The sequence below is a fragment of the Plasmopara halstedii genome (assembly GCF_900000015.1).
Source record: "Plasmopara halstedii genome assembly, contig: Scaffold_525, whole genome shotgun sequence".
NCBI lineage: Eukaryota > Oomycota > Peronosporomycetes > Peronosporales > Peronosporaceae > Plasmopara > Plasmopara halstedii.
Genome location: NW_020187445.1, coordinates 1,869,492 through 1,881,611, shown reverse-complemented (window position 1 = coordinate 1,881,611; position 12,120 = coordinate 1,869,492). Strand labels below are relative to the sequence as shown.

Sequence of the window (12,120 nt, the reverse complement as noted above, 5' to 3'; positions counted from 1 at the left end):
CAGAGCCGCCTTACGGGCAGCTCCCAGCTGCCGCTTCTGTGCCTCATCGAGGTCATTGGTGATGACACCACGTCTTGAGGTGACGAGAAGTCAGGAAACGGACATGTGGTCCGCAAGGCGCGAGAAGGGCTCGTAATCACGCCGCTGGCGCAGCTTGCCTTCCTCGCCATTCCACCCGGGAAAAGGAGTGTCAAACTCGTAGTCGACCACCTCCACATCCTCAACGAGGTCACGCGTCACTGATAGCGTGCGCGTGGCGCGACGCTCGTGCTCATCGAGCCTAGGAGTACATCTCTTGGTGCCGCGGACGCATTGTCCGGCATTGCACCGCGTGCGGGAGACAAAGTTGCGCTCTGCCCGAGTTTGCTGTCAGAAGCAGTGAGACTTGGTGGCTTCAGTGTCGTTGACACAGGGCTCATTGAGCACGGAAGTCACTCAAGTGAAATATGATGGACGATGAAGTGTAGAATATCTTGTTCGATTTTCGTGTCTTTGTTATATTATCATCTTCTTGAAGGGCAAAGCACCTCGACTGACCACCCGAGCGCTCTTCGACTGCTGGAAAGCAATGAATGTCGTCCACGGCTTCTTTCTCGTTTGCCCTCCTCCCATTGTCTGGTAGGTTTGTGACAGTTTGTCTTGCTCGTACTCTAGATGGGAGCGGCACAGCTCAATATGGTCAGCGTTGCCGTAGTAAAGTACTGTGTAGTTTACGTTGGATGAATCGATCACTGGTGTTTTAAACAAAACGTGTCATGCATGTTCTGGTCGAATTTTCAGAGTCTGTCACGTTTTGAAATATTCCCTATTTTATACTATGCTCGATCGTAGAACTGTAAGTACACCTTTAAAAGAACTGAATTATAACTTCAAGATTATTAGTGATGGAGGCGTATAGCGCAAGTGTGTTACGTATCCGTGAGGCACTGCGAGATAATCAGGTATGTTAATCCAGTCAAGAGTGGATACATCACATTGGGCACCCTAATGCACTTCTGGTGAATAGCTACAAATGCAGCAGGTGGAGCAGTCGCTATCGGGCTTTCAGAAAGGTCTTCTAAGAGTCGAGAAGGAGACGTTGCCAGTTTATAAGCTTACAGAGCAGCTGCGAGGCACACAAAAAAACATCGATCTAAGTGTGCTGGAGCTCCGCCGAATAAACGAAAATTTTGAGGTGGCGCACGAGGTGTAGTTATAGCAATCTCCACCTTACTTTGCAGTGACTCTAAATTTTCTCTTTTGACAGCTCGCCCCAGTGCTACTTAACGGCTCCAGATTTGACCAGAATGAGTTTGTCAGAGCACTACAGAAGCTGTTGATTGCAATAACTTTTCTTGATAGTCATCGCTCATATGAAGGGTCTGTCAAAGCTTTGGGACAAGCAAAGGAATTACTCGTTGAAGTGCAAAATAAGTGTTTGACCGATTTTATAAGCGTAGTCAGTGTACTGTCGAGAAGCGAGCGCGACAGTGGAAACGTGTTGATCTGGATAAAACCTAGCGAGCACGACGTCCTCAGAGGTTCTCAGCTTCTGGAATGTCTTCTGATCTCTGGTATCGATCAAAAGGAGCTTTTAGAGGAATATGGCAAGCAACGCTTTAGTGTGATTAAAATGGTTCTTACTGATGATTCTTGTGGAACCTCAATCGGCTTTGATCTTAGTACTTCTATTTCAGCATTATCGAAATATCTGCTAGACATTGAAGTGACCATCAAAGCAGAAAAGGTTCTGGCTGGGCTTATTTTCTCGGATGAAAACCTAGCCAATGAAGCGTTTCGTTTTTCTGTGCACCATGTGCTGGAGTCGTGGAAGAAAGATATAGACAAAGCGCTGTGCTTGCCAAGACAACTTGATGCGACTAAACTTCTACTGGCTCACGATTTGGTACTGTCGCGACTTGACGCATTTGAGTCCGCAGTCTGTCCACCGATACTACTACGTAGCCGAGACGGAAGAGGACTTGACGACCCTTGGATACTGTCCAAGGCTGTAAAGACGATTGTTACTGATCTCTCTACTATAGCCAAGCAAAAGCTATTCAATTTCCAGGCCAGCCTGGTTGAAGCCTCGGAAGACCAAATTGCCACCAGGGATGGAAATGTTCACCCAATATCGAGTCATGTAATTGATTGCTTTCGATGTCTTCACGTTGCAATTGTTGACCAAAAATTGTATGGTTTCAGACTATTAACTTCTTGCGAAAAGTGTGCGATCAGGCGAAGCCACTGAAAATTTTGCTTGAGATTGACTCGGATATCAGCCCAGCCGCTTTCGTTGACACAATCGTCACTCAACTTGTTGGGGTTATCACAGCCAAAGCGGACCTTGTAAAAGGGCGAGACATGCTCAAGCAGATTTTTCTTGTCAACAATTTTAGCTTTGTTACTAGTTCGCTACCCCATCTCGACGATGCAGATTTAGAAAAGCAGCTACACACCATCATTAAACCGCACGTGGAAAAGTTGCGGAATAATGCACTCAAGGCATTTATTCACGTGAGCTACGCCTCTTTTACGGAATATCTACACGATCCAAAAGAGAAACTACAATATACAAAAGGTGGAAATATGTTGACGCTCGAAAGCGGCAGGCTCATAAAGGAAAAGTTTCTGGTAAGTATTTCAAGCGTTATGTCGCTTTTCTTAACGCTGTATATTTTGCAGAAATTTAATGATCAGCTTGAAGAGCTGCATAAAGCGCAAAAAATGTACGTAATAGTGGACGTTCCCATGCGACAGCATGTCATTCGAACTGCCATTGACACGATCATGCCAGCATACAAGCCTTTTTATGAAAAGTACACCTTACTTCCACTTTTTGGCTGCATTCAATGTAAAACTTATCGTGTCGTATGTCGCACATATATAGATACTCAGCCATTCAATTTTCAAAAAAACACGCTTCCAGATACCTGAAATATACTCCACAAGCGGCTCAAAGCCTCTTAAAAGAGCTGTTTACAGGAGAGGCAACGACAGTAGAGAAGCGTAGCGATCTTGGCTCGTCGTAGCAACTTTCAATGAAGTACAAGCTTATGGATTGTGTTGGTGGATGCTTCAGTGACCAACACGTAGCTCTCATCATGACTTTAATCACGACGAATTAAGTTAGTATCACTTTGATAGCAAATTCTAGGATATTATGTACCTGAGACAAAGTCCAGTGATTTCCGACCCTGGAATTTCGAATGTTCGCTTCAAAATTCCGTCCGATCCGATGACAAATATCTTTCCATCTACGCCTGAATACAAAGTTAAAACATTTTCTCTACACATCATTGATGATTTATTTTGCACTGCATGCGATCTTTACCTGAAAAATCATAGTGCCCCACGTACAAAGTCCCATCGGCTCCACATGCAATTCCCGAAGGCCCCATTCCACCTGTAAACTGATAGAAAACGCTTGCATGGTAGACATTGCTTGGCCGTTGATGCAGTCTCACAATTCGATTCTGCATCGTCTCTGCGACGAAAAGGGCACCATTTTTCGGGGAAACCGCGATTCCCCACGGATGTGCAAGACACTCCGTGAGCAGTGGACGTAATACTTGACCGCCAACAGGACTAGAAGTGATGCAGAAAACACTGCCTTGAGGTTTCTCAAGCGTCGTTTCGCCCATTGGTCCGCTGTCCGTGAAAAAAAGTGAGCCATCCTGCGCAAATGCGATGCTGTTAGGGCCTCGGAAGGGTCGTTCTTCGTATGTCTTCACCATCACTCCTGGCTGCGCATCATCATCTACCCTTAAGATGGCAGCATGGGCACAATCCGCGAGATGCAATCGACCTTTGTGATCGAACTGTGCACCGAACGGCTCCCCACCCGAGAAGACAATAGGCACGTGCTCACATGGGGGGTGGAACTGAAAGACCTCACCTGTTTCTGCTGAGACGTAGTAAATAGAATCGTCGCTTGTCACAAACGGGCTGCAGATCTTTGCGCCGCGGCACGAAATGACGTCCATGACAAATGTGTGACCTTCTAAGATTAGATGCCTCAAATTTATATTGCTGATTGGTTAAAAAGCAAAAACATGCCTTACTGGCAGTAGAAGATGAGTGGCATCGAAAAACCAACAAATCAGAAGCTCGAGGAGCTGGTGGATAGAGCAGGAGTCGGGAAACTCGTTCTAGAGGACCCAAACTGTGTGGTGTGCGACGATGTGTGGACGGAAGAACGCGAGCGTCTGGCACGCGAGCTTCTGAGCCAGGACACGTCAACGATTCCCGAATTCTGGCAGAGTGAGTGTGTGAATAATGGGATAAATCTTCTACATGTTATAGCTGATGAGCTTTGTGCTGTGTTTAACAAAAGATAAATACGAAAAAGAGTCTGCTAAGAGTTGGGATAAGTTCTACAAGCGCAATTCAACTAATTTCTACAAAGATAGGCATTATCTTCACCTGGTGTTTAAGGATCTAAGCGTCGTACCCGAAGGCGGCGAGACGAGGACGCTGTTAGAGATTGGAAGTGGTGTCGGAAATGCGGCACTTCCTTTATTGAAAATCAATCCGGCGCTTCATATTGTGGCCATCGACTTTGCCGACTCAGCCATTGACCTACTTAAGGTATGCTTTGAATGTCTTTTTTGTTTTCCAACCATTAACTTTTCCGGATGATTCTGTGGTACAGAAGCAACCTTTGTATGATCAAAATCGTGTGAGTGCTTCAGTTTGTGACATAACCAAAGATCCGCTACCAGATGCCGCATTTGAAAATGGCGGTGTTAATTATGCACTCTTTATGTTCTGCTTATCGGCGCTTCACCCAGACAAGATGAAGGCCGCTGTAATGAAGGTGGTTGCAGCAATCAAACCAGGAGGCAAGTTGTTTTTTCGTGACTACGGACGGTACGACCAAGCGCAACTTCGCTTTCGCTCTGGTTGTAAATTGCAGGACAACTTTTACGTTCGTCAAGACAATACACGAGCGTATTATTTTACAACGGAGGAGATTAAAGAAATTTTCACTGCGGCAGGCCTATGCATGGTAGAAAACGAATACATACGTCGACAATACGCCAATCGACAGCAAAATGTCGTTCGCTTTCGAGTGTGGGTACACGCAATTTTTGAGAAGCCTCAATAGGCAATAGAAACTATGCTACCTCAAACTATAAATTGTGTATATATATAGTATTAGACAAGTTTCTTCATTATCGTAAAGGCATTATTTTAGTGCTTAAGCTGCCAAGTGGTGGAGCAAATCTTCAAAAACACGGGTGTCAATTTCGGTTACGAGAGTTACGTTCGCTTGATCTGGCGTACAATTGCTGTCCCAAATACAGGCGCCGCGCTTCTCATCGGGAGCTAAATAAATTTGGCCCTTCAATTTATAGGCAGTCTTAATGTACTCTGGATGCAGAAGGATGGCAATGGCATAAGCATCACAAGGAAAGAATCCTTCGCGTTTACAAAACTCTCGCGTATATTTCCAAATTCGCTTGATATACTCACCATTAGAATTTACTTCTTCGTGAAAGATTTTATCAACGGTATCCCACGGAATAGCATTGTCTGAGCACGTTTCGAGTGGCACGACGTACAGCTTGTGAGCGCTACAGTTTCGGTAGACAATCTCAGTGGCCTCAGGGTCGCAGCTTACGTTAAACTCGGCGTGTTCAGTTTGGTTGCCCTCACCGCGCGACAATCCACCCATAACAATGAGCTGCTTAACTTTTACCATGAAACTTGGATCTAGCAGTATTGCAAGTGCAATGTTGGTAAGGGGACCGATTGCAGCGACCACTAACTCTCCAGCATAGCTGTTAGCCAAATCGATAAGCATGTGAACCGCTTCATTGCGGCGCGCTTCCATTAAAGTAACATTTGCCGGACCCGACTCGCCTCCAAGACCATCGGGACCGTGACCCTACAGTATAATATGTCACTTTCGACGTATACACTAGACAACTACTGTGAAAACGACGTACTGCCCATTTTTCGTCCGAAACACTAGCGACAATCGCCTTAGACGCGCCACTGTAAACAGGAATGTCGGAGCGACCAGCAGCCTGAAGAACGCTGTTTATAATCACAAAAGTTTAAAACGAAAATTTTTTTATGCCCTCCTCAGCACTACAACTTACTGCGCCACATTGTGATTTGCTTGGTGCAAGTCTACATTGCCAAATACAGTGGTGATGCCTACAACTTGATCGCCAGGAAATGCATGTAGTGCCATGAGAATGGCAATGGCATCGTCGACACCCGCATCAGTGTCAATGACAAGGCGCATGTTCTAGATAAGCAGCGTCCGTTTTTTACTTTCTTCTGAAATTTTGTCGTTAGCTTCGTGACAAAGCGTAAATCAATTCGAGATCAAGATCTCCACATGCAAATAACGTGCTCCATTAAATTTATCAGCTACTATCAGATCATACATTCGGACATTGGTGCGTTTTACGTGTTCATTAAAGTTCGAATTTTGATAGGCGTTGACGAGTCATTGTAATGCAAGCTGCAATATTTGATAGTATCAATCAATTCCAATGTTGCTCCATTATGCTTTCCCTGTACAAGCTCTTTGACACATCGTTTGATCTGCAGACAGATCGGATAAGTACGAACGAGATCAAGTCAAAATATATAAAATAGCATGCCTTCACTTCCGATTTGGAGCAAAATGCACCGTGAACAGCTGTATGGTCGTACAAAATAATAGCTCCAGTCATAGCGCGCAAAAAATTCATCATTGGACGTCCGTCTTTCGGTCTATGGCGTTCATTCAAAGCATCTTTGTAACGCTTTATTGCGCAGATTCTAGAACAATGGTACTGTCTTACCGGCTGCTCGTCATACAAGCACAGCGGGAATTTGCCAATATAGCTGAAACATCGACAGCCGCTGGTTCTTTGGCCATTGCACATTCAATTGCTCGAATTAATACTTTGAGCATGGGGCAATGATCAGCCACAAAAAATGACATTGCGTTCAAAGGTGCGTCAGCCAGACTGCAAAGCAATCCTGTTGTTTAGTGAAGCAGGGTTTTAAGAATTACATGAGAACTAAGAACCTCTCCAATTGATTTAATTTCGCTGCATTGATCGCCAAAAACCGCCGAAAATGGCTCAGATCGTTCTGAATGTCGGAAGTCTTCGCCTTCAAACTATCGAAACTCACCGCAAAGTCTACCAAACTCGCAATTTTTTCGATCAGATAAGCAGCTGCTTTCTTAGTTGCTAAAAAACATAAAAGTAAGCATCACAATAACCTTTTACCCAAGTATAATGGAGAGAGTACCTTTTTGACTACATATCTGGATAAGAGCCACAAAGATAGTCTCTAACATGTGCAATAAGTATCACCCTTTTCAAAATACGAGCATCAATGTACCTATGTCCGTCGCAAGGTCGTAAAATACTCGGAGTGTGGTGATGTTCCGACTCAACCTGTTTACAAGTTCTGTCTTAAGATTTTCATTCTTCGGTTCGCGAACGGTCTAAGACACTTTGTAATATTAGGTATCAATGGAATGAAGCATCCGCATCAAAACTTGCCTTCTGAATGAGCTGAAGACATCCCTCGTAACACTGAAGTCGAACAAGCGCAGTTTTGGACTGTGAAATAACCTCATCCGCCTCGGACGCAAGGTCTTGGCACATTTGCTCTATTATGGCCTCTAAACAACATAAGATACAAGAGTGTAAGACCTTTTGAGTCTTCACCGCTAAACCCAACATTATTAATTACCAGAAAAAGTTTTGTCGCTACTGTGGCGTAACGAAAACTTAAATATTCGCGGCATTGTTCGCGATGTTGCTGGATTCTTCAATGACCGCAATACGAAATCTTAGCTTGACGCAATAATAAAGACGACTCTCTCTTCAGCCGTGCCGTTGGCGGTTAACTATAGCCCTGATTCGTAACCACTGTACAACCAGTACAGAAACTTTAGCTATTCTCAAAGTAACCGTCTACTGAAAGATTTTGCTCCATTCAATATGGCATGTCGCTAGAATCAAGTTCTTATTCTACCATCAGCACTTGACCATTTCGGCAGAAATCCCATCGATTTACTTCTGATCTACAAGTTGCAGTATCTTACGCAATACCTTTTGAATATAATTCTATATGGCACTGCTTTCACACATATAGGTTTAAATTTTAAAAGGTCACGTTTGACTTGATAAATTACACCAGAATTATTGTTAGCATGGTTACAATGGAGCTAGCTAGATATTTGTTTGGAGCAAGTTGATCCCCAAGTTGCGGTAAAGCCATTGGATTGCAATTCTTTGGTCCGGTTATAAAGTCCTAGTGATCGAGCAAAGTCGAATCTGATGCATCAGCAAGTTCGTTTCAAAAGGAACGTGTGACTATCGGGCAATATTTGCAGACATTTTTGCGAGGTATAAGTTACTGTGCTTTCGGTGAAAGTGAATTTTACCACCTCAAAAAAGACTTCCTCACCTCCTTTAATCGGTGGATCGACCAAGATAAGCTGATCAAAGCCACATCAATGGGATATTTGCCAATATAAAGCGTGATGCTGCAACCGAATCAATATTGAGACTAGCCTTGTCAAAGAATTGCTACTAGAGTTTAAGCACTGGTGATAACAGCAAAGCTCGATACGAATCAAGTGGAATAGTGACTTTCGAATTCCAAATTGTGAATGTTGATAGCAAGACTCCCTGAATACAGGATGCTCGGCGTAAACTTGCCAATCTGGATATGAGGCGCCGGGACTGAGCTGGTTCACCACACCAGGCAACCGAGTAAACACTCTGTTAGATGCTTTTGTTTGATAAATGTCAGCAGACTTCGATGGATTCCTGCATTCAATCTACACGATCCACATATATTACTTGGTGAAATGGTCGCGTACTACTGTCAGTAAGAGGAGCCGCCCGACGTAATCAAAGCTAATTTGGCAACTCTTCAAGTTGCGTGAATAACCTCAAATAGGCTTAATGTAGTGTGGCTTTTTGCACATGCACTTCGAAGTGGTGGTTGCTGCTATTCATTTTTCAATTTGTATTTTTGACTTATCGTTTAATGGACTGCGTGTCGACATTATTTCAATTTCGTCAACATCTCATCGTTAGTGCATTAAAAAATGTTTTGACAGTGCTACACATGATTCTGTTTTCTTCACGTCTTGTGTCAATAGTTATCAAACACTGGTACATCTAACAAGCTTCATACTGCGTACAGAAAGAAGGACTCATCAACCAGCATGTTTGACCTTTGCTGGCGGCTTGCCTCTGGCAAACTCGATAGCAGCCGTCACACGATCGATCGCACGAAGACGAAACACCAGATTAAGATGATGCCACCAATAGACTATCGAAGTCATTAAACCAGAGTAGCCCCCTTGATTTGGAGGATAATAGAACGAGGAATGACCAGAAATAGCGAAAGTCCCCATTATTGAAAATCTTTCTCTGTGAGCATCAAACCGATTGAGTTATTTATGACCTCCGTGGGATAAAGCATAAGTTTGCACCTTGTGGTTCCTCCAAGATCCTTATTGAGAGCTCGTATCATATTATTTGTCCGAAAAACAAATAACATATCCCTTGGAAGCTGTTCCAGAAAGTCAGTGACCTAAAAGTCGTTGTGAGTCAGTCTTCAATCATACACAACATTTTTTTTTGATTACGTACGCTAGAAAATCGCAATTTTTTTAATTCCTCCGACAGCTTTTGACGCTCCAATTCGCTCATGGAAGCATCTAGACGCCCTTTGTGCTCAATTGTACGGTATGTGAACAAAAGCGGCAAGTATTTCACAAATTCTACAATATGTAGTCGTTTACCGCAATCCTTCAACAGTGCATTGTCTCGCATTAACATCGCACGCCATAAGTCGCAATACGTTTTGCGAAAGTTATCGTCCAGCTCCCGATAAAGTCCATGATCGAGCAGCACAAGTTGTGCTTTGTATTTACCATGTATGTCAGGATTTTGGCGCACAAAAATATTACCGGCGTGTGGATCGCAATGTACAAATCCATGGCAAAACACCATTTCGCTAAACACTTCACATAACACTCGTGCAACTTCAATAGGGTCGAGGTTCAATGCCTTGATGGATTCAATCTGCGAGATCTTTGGTGCGTTGATATATTCCATTGTCATCATTCGTTTTGTGCTTAAATGGTCGTAAACGAGGGGCACATGAACATTGCTATTGTGCTTGAAGTAATCTGCAAATCGACGGCTGTTGTTTTTTTCATTTTCGAAATCCAGCTACAGACTCATATCATACGCTCAAGGTCAGTCAGTAACTAAAATGCATCTTGGTCAATATACCTCTGACAGCAAAGAATTTCTGAACTCTGGTAAAAGCCATTGAATTTGAACATCAGGAAAAAAGTACTCAGTGACTTGAAATGCCCACTTGATAACTTTTAGGTCCGCACTCATCTGCAGCTCCAGATGAGGATATTGAACTTTAACAGCCAGTTCTTGCCCACAAGTATCCACGGCGTGATGTACCTGAGCCAAAGATGCTGATGCGATCGGCGTCGGGTCAAAAGCTTTGAAAATCTCATCCCAGGATCGCCCTAACTCCGCCTCAATGCTTTGCCTAATCTTGTCAAATGATACTGGCTTGGCTTGATCCTGCAGTTTGGCAAGTGTCTCTGTGTACTCCTTAGGAAGTCCGTGATTTAACGTGGCGAGTTGCTGACCAAATTTTGTGTAAATGCCTCCATTCTCATAGCACAAATGGAGAAGTCTCTGAGCAATACGCTGATTTAAATTTCGAAGCTTAAAGCGATAGTCTGGATCGTCTTTCTCAACACCTTTCCAATGAAGGTGATGGTCCCACAACACTTGACCACCAGTGACAAACACACGCAGCGATCGCGACAGAATGTTGCTGCTTGCATATAGAAAGATTATAAGATTTCATGGATAGTGTTAGTTTCAAAATTTAAATTTACGCATAAGTTTCATCGACAAAGTAGGCACCGCCTGAAATCAATGCAAGCGCTGTCAGCGACCGCCTCGAGTGTCTGCTAAAGAGAGTGGACATTATTGTGATGTAGTGACACTATATGAAAAGCTACTTATTGCAAAAAAAGGTAATTTATTTCATGTATTACATTAAAATGTCATATGAAGCCACAGAATACTCTGAATGATTGCTAGCGCGACAACCGACGTGACAAACGACGTATTATGCGAGAACGACTATCTTACGTGAGCTACAAAAGTTTGGAACTTGCGTTTTTGTTATCAGACTATATTTTGATTAGCTCCTTTATCTGCGGTAATGACATATCTACGTTAGGCATTAGGACATGTACGAAACGCATCAACCTCAAGGAGGCACTTTGAAAGGCGAGAGCTATGTCAGCCTTACCTGTAATGATTGGTGTGAACCTGTAAATGTCATCACTTACGTTTCTCGAAAAGAATCATTGTCTGTGCAACAAGTTGCTGTTCATCCCACCCAAAAGAAGCTTTCACGCTTCAGCCAACGCACAGGAGATGAATCGATTAAAGCTCTTTCAGATTGAAAGTACTTGGTTTTCTCTGGATCGGGGGTAGTGCTGTACTGTTGTGTGCTTTCACCTTACACTTTTGTTGTTTCAGTTTATCAAATACAATACTGTACTTTTGTACGAAATTTACATTGCACTTTAAGTATGTGAAGATGATGTGTTTAAACAGATCATCTTCACAAATCAAATGGAAAAGTCACACGTCAAGCAGTACATAGATTTTTGTTCACTTTTGAACAAAAAGAGCAAAGGAAGTTCTTAGTCACTTTTGAGGGCCTTAGTTCGACTTCTAGGTGGAGTGTGCGAGGTCAATCTCTGTAAGATAATTTCTCCAGCCGAAGCTGGATGAAGCTGGAGGAATCGGATTTATATGTCGTTATATCCTACTTATATGGTTTAAGCGAAAATTCTCCAGCTTATCGCTAAATCGACAATCTGAGCCTATCCAAGCTTGCAAAGTAAGTGATTATGGACGTGTTGACCTGGTCTAATATTGTGGGTAGTTGGCGCTAGTTTGGAAAGGCCTGAAAATCAAATCGGTCGTGTGAGTGAATGGGCCCTTTAATGCAATTCCGCCTCGCTGTTTTCACTGTCGCCAAGCCGATCATCCGCTACGTGCTCCTTGAGATATACACGAAGCGATTTGACGACTGTTCGATCGG

General features: G+C 43.4%; 7 protein-coding genes across 7 annotated transcripts; 3 read left to right on the top strand and 4 right to left on the bottom strand.

Moving 5' to 3' along the window:
* Window positions 1-884: 884 nt before the first annotated feature.
* PHALS_11012 (hypothetical protein PPTG_09959) lies at window positions 885-3,011 on the top strand (the record flags this gene model as incomplete). The annotated part of the gene is made up of 6 exons (XM_024726534.1): window positions 885-941; window positions 1,007-1,186; window positions 1,247-2,122; window positions 2,185-2,613; window positions 2,665-2,798; window positions 2,870-3,011. The coding sequence occupies 6 exons, from the start codon at window positions 885-887 to the stop codon at window positions 3,009-3,011; spliced, it is 1,818 nt and encodes a 605-aa protein (XP_024577202.1).
* A 6-nt stretch (window positions 3,012-3,017) lies between these two features.
* Window positions 3,018-3,965, bottom strand: PHALS_11011 (Predicted alkaloid synthase/Surface mucin Hemomucin; the record flags this gene model as incomplete). Its single annotated transcript, XM_024726533.1, has 3 exons — window positions 3,018-3,087; window positions 3,149-3,242; window positions 3,314-3,965. The coding sequence occupies 3 exons, from the start codon at window positions 3,963-3,965 to the stop codon at window positions 3,018-3,020; spliced, it is 816 nt and encodes a 271-aa protein (XP_024577201.1).
* Window positions 3,966-4,055: 90 nt separating this feature from the next.
* Window positions 4,056-5,089, top strand: PHALS_11010 (methyltransferase domain-containing; the record flags this gene model as incomplete). Its single annotated transcript, XM_024726532.1, has 3 exons — window positions 4,056-4,242; window positions 4,316-4,569; window positions 4,634-5,089. 3 exons carry the CDS (start codon window positions 4,056-4,058, stop codon window positions 5,087-5,089), a joined length of 897 nt encoding a protein of 298 aa, XP_024577200.1.
* A 93-nt stretch (window positions 5,090-5,182) lies between these two features.
* PHALS_11009 (Predicted inosine-uridine preferring nucleoside hydrolase) lies at window positions 5,183-6,238 on the bottom strand (the record flags this gene model as incomplete). Its single annotated transcript, XM_024726531.1, has 3 exons — window positions 5,183-5,872; window positions 5,934-6,024; window positions 6,090-6,238. The coding sequence occupies 3 exons, from the start codon at window positions 6,236-6,238 to the stop codon at window positions 5,183-5,185; spliced, it is 930 nt and encodes a 309-aa protein (XP_024577199.1).
* Window positions 6,239-6,287: 49 nt separating this feature from the next.
* On the bottom strand, window positions 6,288-8,011 carry PHALS_11008 (Uncharacterized conserved protein; the record flags this gene model as incomplete). Its single annotated transcript, XM_024726530.1, has 11 exons — window positions 6,288-6,291; window positions 6,407-6,543; window positions 6,603-6,714; window positions 6,786-6,953; window positions 7,016-7,181; window positions 7,243-7,284; window positions 7,336-7,441; window positions 7,500-7,621; window positions 7,693-7,791; window positions 7,851-7,871; window positions 7,978-8,011. The coding sequence occupies 11 exons, from the start codon at window positions 8,009-8,011 to the stop codon at window positions 6,288-6,290; spliced, it is 1,011 nt and encodes a 336-aa protein (XP_024577198.1).
* A 1,161-nt stretch (window positions 8,012-9,172) lies between these two features.
* On the bottom strand, window positions 9,173-10,986 carry PHALS_11007 (atypical abc1 protein kinase; the record flags this gene model as incomplete). The annotated part of the gene is made up of 6 exons (XM_024726529.1): window positions 9,173-9,389; window positions 9,452-9,552; window positions 9,612-9,688; window positions 9,764-10,196; window positions 10,260-10,830; window positions 10,895-10,986. The coding sequence occupies 6 exons, from the start codon at window positions 10,984-10,986 to the stop codon at window positions 9,173-9,175; spliced, it is 1,491 nt and encodes a 496-aa protein (XP_024577197.1).
* PHALS_15473 (uncharacterized protein) lies at window positions 10,986-11,498 on the top strand. Its single transcript, XM_024726528.2, has one exon. The coding sequence runs from the start codon at window positions 11,255-11,257 to the stop codon at window positions 11,471-11,473; it is 219 nt and encodes a 72-aa protein (XP_024577196.1). The 5' UTR covers window positions 10,986-11,254; the 3' UTR covers window positions 11,474-11,498.
* Window positions 11,499-12,120: the final 622 nt, after the last annotated feature.

What these genes read in the sequence shown, in the direction of transcription:
- PHALS_15473 (XM_024726528.2), top strand. Translation starts at nt 11,255, where the DNA reads ATGTACGAAACGCATCAACCTCAAGGAGGCACTTTGAAAGGCGAGAGC.